The sequence below is a fragment of the Convolutriloba macropyga genome, chromosome 11 (genome assembly GCF_964194025.1).
Source record: "Convolutriloba macropyga chromosome 11, txConMacr16.3, whole genome shotgun sequence".
NCBI lineage: Eukaryota > Metazoa > Xenacoelomorpha > Acoela > Convolutidae > Convolutriloba > Convolutriloba macropyga.
Genome location: NC_134478.1, coordinates 51713349 through 51732215, shown reverse-complemented (window position 1 = coordinate 51732215; position 18867 = coordinate 51713349). Strand labels below are relative to the sequence as shown.

Below are 18867 nucleotides of genomic sequence, written 5' to 3'. Positions count from 1 at the left end.
TGATTTAAGCGACTAAATGGCTAGCACAATCGACAGGAGTATATAATCAACAGAAACCAAACCAAAACTGCTGGATTTCTTTCGCGCAGTTCTTGATATGTTAATAAAAAATTGAAAAAAGCTTTGTTTTATCCGACCAGTTACAGTTCTTCAAAACTTGCAAAAGAACAGCATCAGAAGGATTTCTAATGTTGTTCTACTCAACGCATTTATGTTCATCATGGAGATAATGAATTCGTCAAAGTTTAACCCACGAGGTGTAACCTCAATTTCCTCGATAGAGGTAGTAAAGGCAGGAATGTTTTTTTCATAACACAAATCCCAGATCATCAGGTATCAATGTTTTAACGGAAAGTAAAAAATGGCATTTTTGCTGGCAAAGATGTTTGAGAACTGTCTACAGGAAACATTTCGTGATTCAATAAACACTAGTTGCACCTGTATATTTTGATGTATCACCTTGAACAAACAAAATTGTGTAAAAGATTATTTTTTAACAATTACCTTTAATTAACCTGTTCATCAGGTCACTTTGGCATACAAACTAACCTATGCGAGCAAAACCAGAGTGATATTTAAAAAAGGTGACATTGAGGAGGGCACAATTTGATTGAATAATTAGAGATATATTACCAAAGTTCGGAAATAATCAAGAAAATTTAGAAAAATTAATTTTATTCAAATTGTAGTCGAAAACTGCGAAAAAGTTGTGACTTACGTCCTCTGGCTGACTGCCTGCTAAATTTTTAGCAGCCTAGTAGCTCTTCTGTTCTGACATCCATTAAGGTACACGCAAAAAATTATATCTGAGTCATTTTCAATCAAAGAGGTTTGGAGTTAAATATGTTTCGAAGAAGTATTCGTATTATCATTCCAAAAAAATGGCTGCAGAATAAATAATTTCTCAAGATAAGAATTTTTTTTATAATAAATTCAGTTCATTTATATTGTTTTCCATTTTTTTTTGAAATTAACTGTTTTTTAAAGATAATTGTCTCTATTGCAAAAATTGAAAAAGTTTCTATTGCAACTGCAAATCCTTTAAATAACCAACTTTTTTTCAAATTAATGTCTTCTGACCGAATTGTTTGAAGATGCACAGCATCCATACAGTCATTTCTGTCCAAAAAATAGGAAAATCACAATAATTTCCTTTAAGGCCATGAATTATTATGTAACTGATTATAGAGAAAATTGAAAAAGATGTGTTCCCGTTTTTCACGATTCGTATTCAATTTTCAACTATGGAATTTAGTTACAAATAACGTGGAATTATTTTACTTCTGTCGTCGAAACGGTTTCAAATTTGTGTCCAGTTTTCATGTAAAAATCGTTGCAAAAATTAAAAAATTCTCTATTGCAATTGCAATTTTTTAAATAAGGACAACTTTTTTTCAAATTACTGTGGGTCACAAAGATTTTGTATGAAATACTAAAACTTTTACTGTGTTTTTGAGAACTTTTGTCTGTTTTTGCATAACAATCATTTTTGACCTTAACAAACAAGAAATTTTAATAATGGTGTGCTTATTGCACTGAGTTTATTTGTTGACATAGACACGAATTATTACCTCTTATGAATGTCAGGAACTAGATTTTTTTTGTGTAAATTTGGAAGTGTAAAAAACCTTGATGTTGTTCGGGATGGAATTTTCTCAGGTTCTTCCACGGCTATTATTCGTTAGATACTGCATAATATGTCTAATATCCGAAGAAACAAAGTAAAAAAAATGATTTTTGTGGAATTGTGGGAAAGATTTTCTCCCGTTTTTCACGATTCGTATTCCATTTTCGACTATAGAATTCAGTCACAATTATTGTGGATATATTTTATTTATATCCTCGAAAGGTGTTACATTTTGTGACGAGTTTTCATATTGTTTGAAAAATTGAAAAATTCTATTGCAATTGCAAGTACATCAAATAATGACAACTTTTATTCACATACATGTTTTCTTACCTTTTTTTCCAGATTAAGTACGAAGCGTTCATACGGTTTAGTTTACATAAAAAATCAAGAAAAATAAATAATTTACTTTAACACAATGACTTATTATATAACTGATTATAGAGAAATTCGCAAATTATTTTTCTATAATGACTCTTTTTTCTCAAGGGAACACATTCTGACCAAAATCTTGGTAGATTCTTAGTTTGCATAGACTCTCTAATTGCATCATAGAACCAGGTGCTCAGTTATGCGGCAGATGTTTTAAAAATGATCAGAATCATAGTTAATTTTTATATTCTAAAAAGTGCAAAAAAACTCAAGATGCCTACTTTTATCACTGCTTTTGTTGCAGACCTATTTCGGAGCCGGTTGTTTTTGCACAATTTTGTTTGTTTTGCTGCTTTAAAAAATTTCTGATTTTAGTTCTCAATCAGAGTTGATTCAGAAATTGTTATTCTGATTTCGCTCTGATTCAGAGATTTTCAGAGAAAGTTGATTCTGAATTTTTCTCTGAATCAGAGAAATTCAGAATCTGTTCTGAATTATCTCTGATTCAGTACTGAAAACCTTAATTTCTCTGAAATTGCTTTGATTCAGTACTGATTCTCTCTGAAGGTTAGGTACGGGTAATCTTTCTGTCAATTGATTAGAACGTTTAGTCATTCAAATGGGTAGAGGTTTTACTAATATTGGATAGTTCTTTGTCTACTCCGTTTTTGTGCAAATTTGCCGTGAAAATCAGTTTGGCTGATTGATAAATTCAATTTGACCTAATGATTTTTTTTCCAAATTTGCGATATTTGAAGATGCTGAAAGGTTTCACAGAAGACGAAAAAGGAAAACTACTGCGCACTTTTTTGAAGAACAAAAGCTTATTGTAGCCCTCTAACGTACCCTAATTTCTCTTTTCATCATTTTCTTCATCATTTTATGCCCTCCGCTCCGGCTAAGTATAATTTTGATTCACCTAAATCCCTATAATATTTCACAGTCAAGAAATATTTGGATGAAGAGATGATTTTTGTAGAAGAACGGAAATTTTAGTCAACTTCATTTGTTACTCCTCGTAGTTCATCCGCTTTTCCATCAAAATCATGATTTTTTGATATGGATTATTTCAATCGAACGCCAAAATAATGATAAATGTACTGAAAGCAAGATTTCTCGAGAAACAAAATGGTCCTGAATTATCTTTGGTTTCCCCTTTTAACTAACGTTAACGTTGTTAATTAAAAATTCCAGTATTTTTATTTGATGTGAAAAATTTTGATGACGATATTTATAATTCCGACTTTCAAATTGAATTGTTTAATTTAATTTAAATATATTTTAATCAATTTTTGTGTATCTCTACTGTTTGACACATGTGTTAAACATTGCATTTGTATAAATTTGTGTTTATTTTCAAAGTTGTTTTCGTCAAGTGGCAGTATCTGTGATGGTAGCCAAAATCATGTATTGAAATTGTCAAAATTTATATCAGTTGCTTAGCAGAAAATATTGCATAGTTGGCATAGTGTCTAATGCGCCTGTGTAATGAAATTAATCCGAAGTTTTACATGCATGATGGCTTCTAGGGCTAATACGGCGAGCCTGTCATTGATGTTTTTGTAAGTTTGTCCGTAAAATACCATTTGTAATTGGTGATTTTATACCATATGAAAAGGACAACTTGAATATGGCAAAGCCTGTATAACACAACCCCCCCCCCCCCCCATAATATGTATGTCTTATCAGAAACATGTTCCCCTTTCAGATGGTATAATATCAACAGTTGCAATTGATATTTTACAAACTTACCAAGCCATCAATGATTAGTTTGCCTTATTAGCCATGGACTATGGCCTTATTGGTCGGACTATTTTAGGATACGTGATCTTTCTGTAAATTTAGTTTTGCGATAGAAAGATTGAGAGAGACATGACTTGATTGTTGAATAGAGAGAATTCTACCTGAACAACTCACCTGTCCTACTCATAATCAATTATGCATTCATATGTATACATTTACACACAATCATACTCGTAGTAGCCACGAGGCAAAACAAGTAAATAAATGAACAGACCAGTTCTCAATGGAAACAGAAATCTGGCAAGTTTATGGACTTGTCTCATCCTGATCAATTCATGCACTTATCAATGCTGTCATGATATCACTGATTTCTAATAATAATTACTTGAACATTTGAATAATATTTTTTGAACATAATTTATTTCATAACCCCTGGGTTAAATTTGGGCTCTTTTCTGTTATTGCCCCCCCCCCCCCCCCCCCCACGTCCATTTGCACCCCCCACTTATAGTATACTGGTTGCATTTCATACACTTACATATACAATTATATGCAAACGGTATTTACAATTTAATTATGCAGCGAAGTTTTGAAATTAAGACGTATATGGTAATTGAACTTTGCTTATAATGTAAGCAGACAAAGAATAATGCGTGTTTTTAATATTTTTGCGCTTTTCTTTCACAGGAATAGCTTTATAGCACTAATTTTTTTTGACAACCGGAAACAAAAAATTGTCCATTCGTCTACCTGTACCGGAAATTTATCATGACTAAAAAGGGATCTCTAAGGACCGAAAAGTACATATGGGGGGGTGCAAATAGACTGGCTATATAAGGATGGGGGCAATAACAGAAAATAGCCATTATTTGTATATTTTTAAAATTCGATTTCCAAATAAACTTGTGTTAATCGCCTTCTTTTATTGCAATGTAAACAATATTATGTGTTAATCGGTTATAATTTTAGTGGTTTTGAAATCCTTTTTATTTGATATTTTTTAGAATCCAAGACTTGAACCATTTGGAAGTGTTGTTAATGTGAGAAAAGAAGTTAAAAGTAGCGGTCATTCGTAGAGTGGAACTTTGCGGTTATTATAATAAATAATATTGAATGTTGAGATCTAGGAAAATTTAACGTTATATCTCGTTGAAAAATTTCAAACATTTTTTTTGGGTGGTGGTCGAGCAAGCCGATAGGCTAGCAAGCCGAATTTTGCAAATGAGGTCAAGCAAGCCGAACCTGTGACAATTTGGAAACATTATATTTATCTAAGATGGCAAGCTGAATTTTTTTTTTCACTGGCTATTTTTATATTATTTTTCTCTCAATCCAGTGCTGTCAATTGACAACTAATCGTTAGGTAGGAATGCAAAATGTTCTATTATTTGTCGAAAACACTTTATTGTGAGTCAATGACTGCAACCACAAGAATTTTTGGTACTGGATGTGTGGCGAAAAATAAGCTGTTGCAAGGAAGCAACCCCATCCCATCTCTCTGAATAGGTATATTCAGACTCAGAAGACTATTATTAAAATGATCAGCTGTTGGAAACAGACTGACAAACATGTTGCGTTAGATTCAACCCTCGATAAATTCTACTGGATGGATGAAAAAGTTATAACCACCCTTACTTCACTGCAATATAATTTGTTCTACCGTGACATTCAATCTAACCAATTGTTCTTAAAGTTGAGCTCCGATAGTTTACTAAGGTAACGTTTATAAATGCTTTTGTTGTAAATGGTAATGTAATGTAAATCCCCTCAGGGGATATTTAAAATCTCCTAGAGCTAATATAAAAATGATGAGCATTTGACAGCAAGAGACTGCCAAACATCTTGCGTTTGGCAGTCTGTTTCGATCAAAGTTTTGTTGCAATTATTTGTGCGCTGTTGGTCAAATGCGATTTTTTGTTTCTTGGTCGAGTTTTGGTTTGACCAATTTTACTTTTTCATCCTCAATAGCGAAATAAACTGTTTACCCTGAGAGTAAATAGTTAGTGTGCAGTCTTCTTAAAGCATCTGCTGAGGGGGTAGGAGAGAAAATGACGGTGTAGAGGTTTTAAGTTTAAAAAAGATTTTTTTAGCTGCGATATCTGAGTGCGCTATTATTGGTTTTCTCTTGATTTTGCAAACCAACGATTTTCAGTATTTCAGAATCTCGAAAATTGTAGTTCAGGACTTATCCCACTGGTTTTTATCCGAACAATGTGGCTCGGTAATGTGCTATCGCTCATAATGTTCCGACCCCGCTCATCCACATTTTTGGCATAATGTTCTACCAAATGAAGAACAGATAGAAAACCCCCTAAAATTCAAGTATTTTTCAAAAAAAAAAATGGTGTATGAACAAAAAGACCGCCTCCAAAGCAAACGACTCAGTGGAGTAAAAACGCCGCATTAGATTGATGAGATCTGCCATTACTAAGAAAGCGAGTCAAGACGAACAGTAAAATCAAACAACAATAAACATTAATTACATCCAAAACTTAATAACAAAGTCAAAATAGCGTCAGATAAAACTGAAACTAGACAAAAAAACTTGTACTTTACTAGAAATGATATGGGACCAGTCCATAGTAATGCTGGGTAACAATTGAACAAAAACGGCAAAGTTAAAAAAATTTCGCGTATATTTTTAAAAACAATTTATTTCAAAGTAATAAGTACCATTAGATATCAACTGAATGCATCTAACAGATTTATGATTACCTATGCTTCTATAGGAGGGTATTAGATCCTGTCTTATTCAATTTTTTATGTGGTTACAAAAAGAACAAGAAAGAGACAACAAACAAAATTTCAATTAAAACTTTCGAGAAAAAGCTGGCGAAGCCGTAAAGCCATATTTTGTGCCTCCTAGAATGCCGAAAATATGGTATGTGACATCTCATTAATGATACTGTTTAACAAGTAGACAAAAAAAGGAAAAAGGAAAAATTAACTAACACTTTTTGTATTTTTCGAAATTTTTTTTCAAAGTCATGAAAGCCATTATCTGCAAAATGAACAATTTAAATAGGTTCCTTTATTCGGCCAAAGGAAGCAAGCCCTCGAGACCTGTAACTATTTAGAATATGTCTCACGTCTACAAAAAGAACATCAAATATTACAAAATTCAAAAATTTATTCAAATACAAAATTTTTTCAACTTTTTTGTAAAAAACCCGAGTCGAAGCCAGTAAAGTAATAGCGAATGCTTCAAAAACTTTTGATTTTGTACAATTGCGCTTTGCCTTCACGGCAATAATGTCATGTATGACCTGTAATTGACGAGATTAGGTAACAAAAAGGCAGTAAGAACAAAAATGCGATGTTCAAGTTATTTTTAATTTTGAAAACAAATATTTTCAAAGTCATGAAAGCCATCAGCTATCCACTAAAATTAGAATATCGGCTCATCTATTCCTTCATAAAACCAATGAGACCTTTCATCATCCAGGAAATTTTATACGACTAAAAAGACAACGTAAAAACGACAGTTAAAGAAAAGTAAAAAAATTCAAGCAAATTCGAGAAAGTGGTGTCGAAACCCTTAAAACCATATCTTTACCTTAAAGATTTTGATAGTGTTTATTTAAGTTCAATAGTGTTTATTTTGGACTCCAGTAAAGTGATATGTGAACTGCCAATAATGTGATAATTTTAGAAAACGAGATAAAAAACGTGAAAAATAGGCAAATGTCTAAAAATAAAAAAAATGAAATCTGGTTGTATCAAAACAGAAAACCATAACGCGTAAAACCGCAATAAAGGTTAAGTCGGTATTCAGTAGAAAGAAGAAGCATTCTTTCTCTGCTGATAGTAAGCTACAATTTAGGACCAAATTAAGAAAAATTAAAGTTTGATAAGCCATTGTGTATTTAAAAATCAATTTTTTTTTTGAAAAACAAAACGACCATAATTTTTCGAGTGAAAAAACTAGATAAAATAATTTGGCGCTGTTACGTAAGCCAATCGGACCTATCACCAGTGAGCTTTGATTTGAATTGTTCTGTTCTATAATTAATATAAAACATCGATTTTTTTTTAAAAAAATACTGACTGATTACAATAGAATTGTTTTTGGGTTGTAACAGTCCAAGAATAGTCCAAAACTAGCCTTGCTAATGCTGTTCGTCAATTGGGAACACTTTCAATTTTTTCAAATATTAAAGATAAAGATAATTTAATTAAAAAACCAAAAATAAATGCTGCGTTTTTGATAATCATGGATTAAAGTTAGCAAAAAACGTCAAAATTTTAATTACAGAGGACTCTCAATGGAGTTAGAACTAGGCGCCTTTGGAGTTTACAAAGATTGTGTTAGTGGTTTTTGGTTGTGTACATCCTGTAAATTTAATCAAAGTGGACTAAGAACCTTTTTTGTGCTATTTTTGATGACAAAATGCTAAATTTTGAAATTTTTATAGCCAAAATTTTTGCCAAAAAAGTAGACTCGAAATAGTCAGCAAAACTTTTTGTCTTAAAAACAAAATCAGCGACACTATTTTTAACAATTGTAACATATTTTAGCAAAATTGACGAAATTTTATGCCAAAACTCAGGAAAATCTGATTAAAATTAACGCAAATTGGTCTATTGTTCACAAAAATTTAAACATCGGTAACTTGCTCTAGAAAATGAAATTCAAAAAAAGTTCTGCAATGAATATATCGATCGGTAAAAATTGTCTGAACAAAAAAAAACCATTTGAGTATATCCCCCCCAAGAGGGGTCGGTACAAGAATTGTAGTTCTACTTGAGGGCTTTTTGATGTCGAATTGAGGTGGCGATTTTGGTCACGCCAAAACAGTATGTGGAGCGAAAAAGCAGGCGATTTTGAGTCGTTAATTGTTGAATTTTTACTTGAATTTTTAAATAGGAACAAACGTTTTTTTCTCGATAGTGTTTTTTCAAATGTGGCAGTTTGACTTACGTTTTTTTCCAACTGTTGTTCAACTTTTTGGTTGCTTTATTCCTAAGGTTGCAGTGCATGGTATTCATTTTTAGATCTGGTTGTTTGTTTTGTCAATGAAAATCTTCAATTGTAGCCCAGGATTTGTCCTTTTTCTTATTTCGTTGTCTGCTTTCTTGTTGCAACCTATGAGGCCAAGCGCACTTCGGATCAGTTGCTACTCAATAATTCAAGCTTTTTAATGGACTCCTTGCGTTGTGTCGTTCTTCCAACTTTGTATAGCTAAGTTTTTTACAATCCAACAATTGGATTGCATTGGTGCTGTCTTTTTTTAAGATGTTCACACATTTTTCATGACTTTGGTCTTTCAAAATGGGATAAACATGTAAGTCTCAGTGGGCATTGAGTTTCATTAGAGGCCCAAAGCTGGCTTTAGTAGTCCTTCAAATGCTTCTGCTGGGAATACCTTATTTCAAGGTTAAAAGGTCATTTTTAGAAGTTTTCGGGCCCAAAATGGCGCAATTTTTCACGGTTTTTTCGAGTTGTTTTTTAATCAGTTTTGAATTGACATTTGCAAAGTTGATAAAGATATATTTGCAAGGTCTTTTGCAAGATATATTTACCTTTTCTGACCATTTTATGAGCTTTATATTTCGGTTCTGCTAAGATAAACACGCAAATTAAACTTAATTTTTGAAATTTTCAAGTTTTTTGGAAATTTTTATCTTTGTTTTAGTTTAGCCAGTCGCAGGAGGCTTGCGAACTCCGCTGGAGTTCAACAGTAGGTTACTGCATAGTTTATTGTGGCAATGCAATGGTTTTTAACAATATAAAAAGACGAATTTTCATATTTTTTCATAAAGCTGGAGATTTTTCTCATCTTTTTTGAGTTTATCAGGGCTCAGGGGCAAGATAAACTCTTTTAGGGTTTGTTAAAAGGTTTCGCATTTTTTTTCTGCCAGGAAAAATTTTTGAAAAATTTTTCAACATTTTAATATCACAAATTTTAATTTTTGCAATTTGCAATTAAATGTTCTTGTCCAGTTTTTCTTACCTCAGTGGCTAGGTAACCTCCTCCTGGTTTTGATAATATGTTACTGCATAGTTGATAGGGGGAAATGGAAAGGTTTTCAGCACTTTACAATCAAGACTTTTGCTATTTTTTAATAAATTTTGAAATTTTTTTTCAAATTTTCTTAGTTTTTATCGTGTTCCTAGTTCATCGCAATTAATCTTTTACTGCTTGAATTGGTGTTACTGGACGGCCTCTGGGGACAATGAATTGATTCTGAAAAAAATTAATTGCAATTTTTTGCAACATTTCTTTAAAATTTGCAATTGTTTTCAAATTTTTTTGAAATTTTTTGTTTTCCAAGTTTTTCAATCTGTACGGACCAATGAAACTTGCTTTGGTGTTGCAGATGGGTTACTGGGCTGATTTCAGAGATATAAAATTGGTTTATTATTGCGCAATAAGAAACTTAAGTAAACTTAAGAGACTTCAAGTTGTTGTCATGTTTATCCATTTATTTTAATCTATCTTTATTCTATAAACTTCTTTCAAGGCTTATGCGTGGGCTAATGGGTATATTTAAATGGATCAACTTTGGCCTTGATGGTAAAAGCTTCAATAGTTTTAGCTATGATTATATTGTTTAGTTTGAATACTGTTTTTTCTCAACTTTTAATATTGTTTTTGTTTTGGCCGGCTTTGTTCTACTGATCGGCTGGTCAGGTACAGTAGTTCTGAGTTCTTCATTCAATTATTTGGATTGTATTTTAGGACTTGTCATGCTATGTTTGTTCTTTCAGGTGAATAATATTTGATCAGCTGTGACTTACTTTCTCAAAATGACTTTTCCTCTCTCGTCATCTCACTTTTGCAGTACAGGTCTGAATCAATGAAAGCCAATTTGTGGAGAAACATATTTGTTTTCACCCAAGGTACCGAAATTGCATGAATTTATATTGTCCTAAAGATTGCTTTGTTCTAAAAAATGTTAAATAAAGTATTAAATTGTGCATGCCTTCATTTAAGAACGTCTTTTATCTAATTAAATCAAAAACTGAATTCCTTGTCACAATTTGTATATTTGTACGGGCAAAATTATTCGCGACCGGTTACTTTGCGATCCTCTTAGTTTATTTCATCTTGCGTTTTCGGTATTAGACTACCACCAAAACTGCTAATTAGAGTCGACTCAAAAGTTGGTGGGTCACAGAATAGTGAAAAAATTTTTTAAATGGTCCTCGTAAGAGTAACAGCAGTTCGACCTTGACCTGTAATTTCATCTGCACTCTAAATTTAGCCTAAGATCTGAACTGAATCGAAATTCTACTCTCATTTGTTGGCCTGAATTAGAGAACTGAAACTAGGGTTTTCATCGTGTAATAAGGTCGATCTGTTAACCTTATAAACTTGAGGTGAGCTTACTTCCAAATCTGCCCGCTAGATGAGCAATTCTCAACTGCACATGTAGTTATCTAACCACTCAACCGTTTGTCTGTTGGCAGTCTATATGAGAAATTCAGATTTCTCAGTATTTCGCTGTAATTGTAAACTTCTTGAGGAAATTTCCCGCGAACCAAGCTCAATTATTTACCATTGAAACTAACGAAAGCTTCTGTTGATTAAATATTTACATTACATCTACCTAATTGTTTCATTTGTGTAATTGTGACATTTAAGTTAATGTGTCATATATAGGCAGTTGAATTTTAACTCAAATATATTCTGAAGTCATTGATATTTAGCTTGTTACGCATTCGTCTCGTGATTCTTTGAAGATGCGTTTTATGATTCAAAACCCAAGCAGCCAACTTTTCACTGTTCAGTTTCTGACCAAACTCTTGCTGGTGTTGTTTGTGGCCGTAGTTTTCCAGAGCGCAGTTGTGACGATGGTAAGGCCAGGAGGAATCGGAAATGAGCTGGCATGCGATAGTGATTCACAGGAAGTTGCCGATAAGGTCAGTGGTTTTTAAAGAGCGTGTGTTAAAGCTCCCTGGGGGATGGGAACCGTGAAGATTCTGGCGAGATATTAAATTATTCCCTTAGGCTTGCAATGGAATCGGACGGTAAAACTTTCATCGACATGTTAGTGAACATCGGCCTGCTCATTTGGATGTCAGTGTCTTAATCAGTTAGCCGATAGCTGATTGCAACCTAATAATTTCTTCATTCTATTTTATGTAACAGACTATAAATCATCACATATGTATGCTCCAAAAAGCATGGTTCAAAATAATAAAAGCTGATAGGAAAATTTTAAGACATCTAATTGGTAAGGAAAAATCTCAACATAACATGATCTTGAGCTTGAAAAATTGGTTATAAGCAGCTGAAAACATCAACATAATTCTAAAGCCTTCGATGGTAAAGGGAAGATTCTTATTGTGGATTTAATAGACAACTTTAGAAGGTAAAATCTTGCCCACTGTGTTCAAACAATTGTAAGAGAGATTTAACCTGCAATTAGACTACGCAATTCTGGTTGCTAAATGAAAACAATAGCAAACGTTTCAAAACTACTAAATACGATTAATAAAACTTACGTGATGTTGAGAAATTTTGAAGTTGATCAGCGCGCAATAAACATTGACTTAAATATAGGGGGGGGGGGGGGGGGTGTGAGGCAAATATTGACTTATAAATATATTTGGGCCTCAGATGGAACCGGGATTATGTAGAGAATATTCTCATGTTTTGGTGAGTTTCGTAGAACTGAAATGGAAGTGAGCGCTCAGGAAGTTATGCGCGTGTGAAGCCTAATATCTGCTTGGGAACGCCCTAAGAAAGTGTCAACGCTGGTGAACGTTTTAAAGGTCATAGTTCAGACTTAAAACATGCAGATATCAGGCTAAACGATGCTCATTTCTCGCCTCGAGTTTTTCTATCATTTGTTTACGTTGCATTTTTGCGCGACTAACTGTAGTCAAATTGAATTCCAACCCAAGCAAAATTTTAAAAAATTGGAAGGCATGCCAGTGACCATCATTTTGCCTGAGATCTGCACGTTTCAAGTCTGAACTTTGAGCTTAACAACGTTCGCTAGCATAGAATTTTTACAGGATCAGTTAAATAGTACGTAGCAAGAGACTTGGGAACAATTTAAAGATGAAATTTCAAATTTAAAACATGCAGTCAGCATATTGATGTTCAGGTGTCTAGTTTTTCGAATTTGGAACATTATTAAACATACTTAGATTGTGAGAGCTATTAGAAAGTTCACGAGCGTGTTCAACTTCAGCTTTTCTTTCAAAATAAAGTTCAAATGTGTCGTCTAATTGCTCTCGATGGAAATTTGCAGGAATTTTGTTAGTCATCCTTTTGGACTTCTTTTTTGCGATTCATACTTTCTTAGTTTAAGTGTACAAGTTACCAAAGCTGCTGAGAGGACAAAATTATATTCTGATGGGCAGGTTTTTGGCGGGTTAGACTCCCACTCCGCTCAAACCCCTCAACCTTAATTGAGCCCCCATGTTGTCCTTTTTCTACTCATGCCAAGTTAAATAAGGGTGAAAAGAAGTTGAACCTGTACATGTTTTGCTTATTTTAGGTGCGGGATTCGGTCGAGGAGAGGACGAACACAAGTTACTCACAGTTCACAGTTGTGAGCTACAAGAAGCAAACAGTGGCTGGAACCAACTACTTCATGAAGGTAAATGATATAGATGCCGTTTTAAAGTCAGTTCTGGAGCCTAGAGATAAAAAAAAGAACATTGTTATCCCTCTGGTACACATAAGAATAAAAAACAAATGGTAAAAGAGGCAATGGTAAAAGAGATTAAACTCTAACATCTGCTTCTACTCAGTCTGTTAAATATAGGTTACATGACTCTGCTTGAAGTCATTGAAAACTTCTCACGGTTGTCGATGACAACGTAGCGTTTCGAGTTGTTAAGCCTGAATTTCGGAGTGACTTCGCACGTTTTGCACGTTTTAAAATGACGAAAGTTTATGGAAGTAAACTGATTTTGTATATAGGAACTTCTGGCATTCGTGACTTGCGCCACAAGAGAGTTTTAGCATTTTAATATGTGCATTTAAGTGTTCTGAAGGTGTATGAGGAAATTTAGAGAGAAGAAGTACATTACGGCTGATACGAAAGGTCGGTTTAAGGTCTCATACAAAATAGGCGTACATGTTTTAAAACGCTGAAAGGCATATACGCATATACCAGAATTTCCTCTATACCTAAGTAGAAGTTAAAATGGCTTGAAGTTTTGACATTTTAAAACTCAAAATGCATGTATTAAGTGAAGTCACTTCGAAATTCTTGCTCACATCTCGACCACTTCGGCTTTTTAGTTAGAAATTTCGGTGACTGTTATAAGAGTAACGTAATTTTTACTTGAAGTTTGTTGTTATTTGCAGATAAATGTTGGTGATGACAACTACCTTCATGTGAAAGCTTTCAAGCCCTTGCCGCACACAAAGGAGGATCCAAGATACACTGATCACCTCAGCGGAAAAGGAAAAGATGACGAAATTGAGTTCTTTTGAACTGAGAAGTTCATCATGTCTTGTGCTTAACTAATGCTTCTGATTGTTATTCAGGCTTAATATTTAGTTTTTCATAAATCAGGAATATATCTTTTATACTGTTCAAATCATGCTTAATTTAAACATATTTTATTTACGTTTTGTAGAAAAGTAATTTGAAAAGCTAAGCAAGTGGTTAAAAGCTAAACATTTTGTGCAAACGAGATCTGAGAAGATAAATATTCCCCCGTTGATGAAAAAAGAAATGACCGAAATTTCTGAAGTTTTTCAATGGGCTTAAGTTGCGAATTCATTTAATATTTTCAGCCACTGATAGTTTTCTATTGATTTTTGATCTGTTAGAGTTGAGGTAATGGCAATATTGCAATATTTTAAGTTCTGGAGCCCAGATGTTTCTCACTTCGGGTTAAATTTTTTGCAAATTATTCATTTTCAGAGCTAGATAAAATTTTGGGGCCAAATCAAATTTTTCTCAGCGAGATATTTTGAGAACTTTTCTGAAAAAAAGGGGGAACCGTGCTCATCAAGGAGAAAAAGGCTGAAACGGAACATTTTTGCACTCTCTGCACTTAAGATTTAGATTTTCCGTTAAAGGGGAACCACGTAAGCATGCTCAGAACTAATTAACTAAATAGGGGCCCAAATTGTTCAAATTCTGATGTTGTTACCTGAACGAAGTTTGTACCAAATTTTGGAAATGTGTGTCGTTTTTTATGCAAAAATTTTTGTTTGTCCGTTTCGTTCAACTTTCTTTTGATTAATAGCCGCACAGCGATAGCTGGGGCTATTATTGGCCTTCTCTTGGTTTTTTATTTCGTCGTCATGATTTTTGTTACGACCATATGACGTCACAGCCACTTTTTGTTCATTCGTTCATGCAATTTCAACTGAATTGCATGTGTGACTTCATTTTTCGCTCTTAGTGGAGCGAGTTATTTGTTCATGCGCGTGATTAAATTTTTGGTCACACTTGACTTACCTCACTCTCAAAAATGACTTCCTCAATTTGAAATTGACTTTTATTTACTTTAATTGAAAGAGATAAGGTCAAATAGGTGTGTGTCACTCTAAATGAAGGTTATTTGAGATCAGCTAATAGAGGCAGCAGTAACATATACAGATTTTTAATCAAAATATAACAGATCAGCCTTCAATGAAAAGACGAAATTTTGGTCTGTCTTTTTTACTGTTTTTTAGACTGTCGATCTACGAATCTATTGCGGCTATTTTCTGGCAATCTGCCAGCTATGTTTACAATTCTTGAGTGACTTTTCCACTCTTGACTTGTTGATTTTTCCGTGACCTAAATATCTCTTATTAAGAAATTAAGTTTTGCTAAAACAAAAACGATTGTAAGATAAGCTATTACTAGTCGATGATAGGCGACTGGTGAATGCTTTGGTCTATTAAGCTGCCGGTTGGGGTTAACACCCCTCTTTGTCGGAACATTTTGTTACCATAAAAATTTTCGAGGCTTATCTTCTGAATTAGTTTTATCCCAACTGTCCTTCGAAAGCAATTTTCCGATCCTACGTCAGTTTGTTAATAGCCGCGAAGCGATAGCTGAGACTGTTATTGGCTTTCTCTTGGTTTTTTTTATTTCGTCGTCATGATTTTTTTACGACCATATGACGTCACAACCACTTCAAATCTGCTTTTTGTTCATTCGTTCATGCAATTTTAACTGAATTGCGTGCGTGACGTCATTTTTCACTCTTAGTGGAGCTAGTTTTTTTGTTCATTCGCGTGATGAAATTTTTGGTGACATGTGACTTACCTCACTCTTAAAAATGACTTCCTTAAATTGACTTTTCTTTGCTTTAATTCAAAGAGATAAGGTCAAATGAGTGCTTTTCACTCTAATTGAAGGTTATTTAAGAGCAGCTAATAGAGACAGCAGTAAGTTATACAGATTTTCAATCAAAATTTAATCATCCCCCAATGCCCCTAATGAAAAGAATAAGTTTCTTTTTTGGTCTGTCTTTTTTACCTTCTTTGTGAGACTACAGATCTATGAAGCTTTTGCGGCTATTTTCTGGCAATTTGCCAGCTATGTTTTTCAGTTCAACGAAAAGTTAAATTTTTGAATTTTTTAAGAAAACAGCCATGCAAAATCAAGAATGAAAAATTTTATTTTGACCGAACGATAGTTGAGTGAAGGAGAAGGTTGCAAACATCTCTACACCTCTCCTTCAGCTTCCTGAAAAACCATTTGGTCATTTTATTGACGAATATCTCAAAAACTAACGGCAAGGAGCAATTTTTTCTTACAAGATCGTAAATGCAGAAAAAAAATCGAAACTCAATACTTTTGAGAGACCATGAAAATTAGTGGCAATTTTTCAGATGAACCTGCGTAACTAATGTGTTTGATATGTTCAGAGTGCAAAAATGAATGTTGACTATTTCTGGGGTGAAAAAGTTAACGGAGACTACAACTTCGAATTTTTAGCAAACTTGTTCGTTTCTTTCGATCGACTTCTCACAACAAATAATAAATGTTTTTCTTCTTTAGTATCTGTGGGTGTTTTTAACCGAAATTGATTATCGCCGCTTCTGATAAGATAAATGCAAAAAGTTCTTTTGAGGCTTTCAATGAAACTCATGTTCATATTTCAATAATAGTTAATACGGATCATCCAACTAAAAGATAACGAAAATTCTGGTAACTTGGCCATTATTAAAATCTTTAGTTGTATACCCTACAGCTGAAAGCAAACCTGTTAAAAGCTTTTTTTAGATGTTAAACTCAGGAGGCTTTAGTTTAATCGCATGTGAGTAGAATGAAATTGCCGTATTTGATAGCAAGAAATATTTGGCTCAAAATTTAGAAATGCCAGAAGAAAATTTGGGCTCGATAAGAACTTGCAAAACATACTGATTACTTCATGTGTAATTGAACTGCCAAAAAAGTGATAACAAGCATTATCGTCTAAAGAATTTTAAAAAAGTTTACAAAAACGAAAATTGAAGTATTCTTTTTTTTGTGCTACAGGGATACTCTACATGAACTTCATATTGACAATAAAAATGTTAAGTGCCTTCTCTAATATTGCCGCGCATTAAGGAAGAACCATATGTTCAGTATTTTTGCGTTTTGTCGTGTGAGTTCTTTATTTGCAGTTTTGAAATCTCTCCTTTGTTAAAGCGCTTGACAATATTCGGCTACGCATTTTAACTGAACACTAGTCAGCAAAATAATTTGTACTGTTGTTTTGGTAAACCAGTCACGCTGCTCCGCAAATAAACTCAATCTAATGTAAGCGATAGTTAAAACCATAACATTATTTAGCTAGATTGCCATTGTGAAATCTTAATACCGAAATTGACAAAACAAACCATTCTGGAAACAAGCAAATTTGTTGGAAAATATAGCGCAGATGGCAGGTCGAGATTCTCCGCAAACTATCCTGTCCATTCCATTTTTCTGTGAAAAATAATGCTCACCCTTGAAACAACTGAGAACATCAAAAATTGGAAATTGAAATTGGGCATTCTAGCGAAGGGGAATATACAATTGGACGTTCTAACGGGAAACAAACTTGATAAAAATAAAGCTGCAACCTGAACCTGTATACGAACAGGAAAGTCCTCATTCTAATATCAACTCGAGAAAGAGGCCGCTGTTAACATTTCGAACATGCTTGGTATGATAACTCTCTTCCTACTTTGCTTATACTTTTTTTTATCTTTTTAGAAGCGGCTGTAGGTGCTAGTGCCAAGTGCTATATGCTATATTTTATGAAGACAGAGTTATCGTCGCAATTTCTTTTCTAATAAAGGCTTTTAATTGCAAATTTTGCTACGTGCTGTTCGGAGCGCGGATTCGGTAAAAACGCTCGTTTTATGCTTCATTTTTTTTATTCAAGTATTCAGGTAAGCAACTGAACTGTAGTGAGCAGAATCGTCTGTGTGATTTTCAAGATAACAAATGCGTGCTGTATAAATTTACAAAAGTCTTTTTCAACCAATCAAATTTCAGAATTGCCATACTTGGCAAACTGGCAGCCAATAATAATAAATATGATGGGTACTGAGTTTCTGCGAGAATTGCTCTTCAAAAAAATACGCTAAATGAACGCTTAAAACAGCTCTCAACATGGAAGTGTGATTTCAAAACCAACAAAAGTAAACGGTACTAATGCTAATTTGAACACCACGAGCGGATCAAGAGTAAAAACGATTGCTATCCGACCCCAAAGTTTCAGGTCAAGTTCGAGCAGATGCCTTACCAAAAAGACAAACTAAGAAATGAGCAATTTGATGCAATTTTTGTTCAAAATTGGCCCACGATTTTCAACAGATTTCTCCAGCGTTTAACAAATTGTGTAATCATTGCGGATTAGTTATCCGTTTTGCTAAAGTTTGCCGTACTAAACTTCTTTAAGAAAACGTTGAATGATTTATTTATTCTCACAGCATGAAAAATTCCTTTGAATACTAACGTAGGAGCTTTTAAATGTTACTTTTATTTTTAGGAAGAAAACCATCAGAACAAATTTCAAATGTGATTCTTTAAGAAAATAGATTGATGTTTATATTTTTGCTTGAATTATTTGAATTTTTGTTTGTTTCAAGTATATTTAACCATATGGTTATAATTTTGATTTTATTTGTTGCTAAAAAAATTACAGAAACCAACGACGTTTGAAGAATAGAAATCATTATCCACAACAGAATAGGGAAATAATTAATATTACAAAGATATGAAAACTAATTTTA

General features: G+C 33.4%; 2 protein-coding genes across 2 annotated transcripts in view; both read left to right on the top strand.

The window, feature by feature from the left end:
* Window positions 1-10664, top strand: part of LOC142349785 (interferon-inducible GTPase 5-like) — a 35529-nt gene extending 24865 nt beyond the window's left edge. Inside the window, exon 3 of the mRNA XM_075401558.1 lies at window positions 10455-10664. The gene's annotated coding sequence lies outside the window, so the exon portion shown is untranslated. The remainder of the gene's footprint in view (window positions 1-10454) is intronic.
* Window positions 10665-11071: 407 nt separating this feature from the next.
* Window positions 11072-14281, top strand: LOC142349786 (cystatin-A-like). The gene is made up of 3 exons (XM_075401559.1): window positions 11072-11609; window positions 13199-13300; window positions 14017-14281. The coding sequence occupies exons 1-3, from the start codon at window positions 11430-11432 to the stop codon at window positions 14143-14145; spliced, it is 411 nt and encodes a 136-aa protein (XP_075257674.1). The 5' UTR covers window positions 11072-11429; the 3' UTR covers window positions 14146-14281.
* The last annotated feature ends 4586 nt before the right edge of the window (window positions 14282-18867 follow it).

Excerpts from the sequence above, each read along its gene's own strand:
- LOC142349786 (XM_075401559.1), top strand. The coding sequence starts at position 11,430 with ATGCGTTTTATGATTCAAAACCCAAGCAGCCAACTTTTCACTGTTCAG. Across the intron at positions 11,610-13,198 it reads CACAGGAAGTTGCCGATAAG|GTGCGGGATTCGGTCGAGGA; the intron begins GTCAGTGGTTTT and ends TGCTTATTTTAG. Across the intron at positions 13,301-14,016 it reads GAACCAACTACTTCATGAAG|ATAAATGTTGGTGATGACAA; the intron begins GTAAATGATATA and ends TGTTATTTGCAG.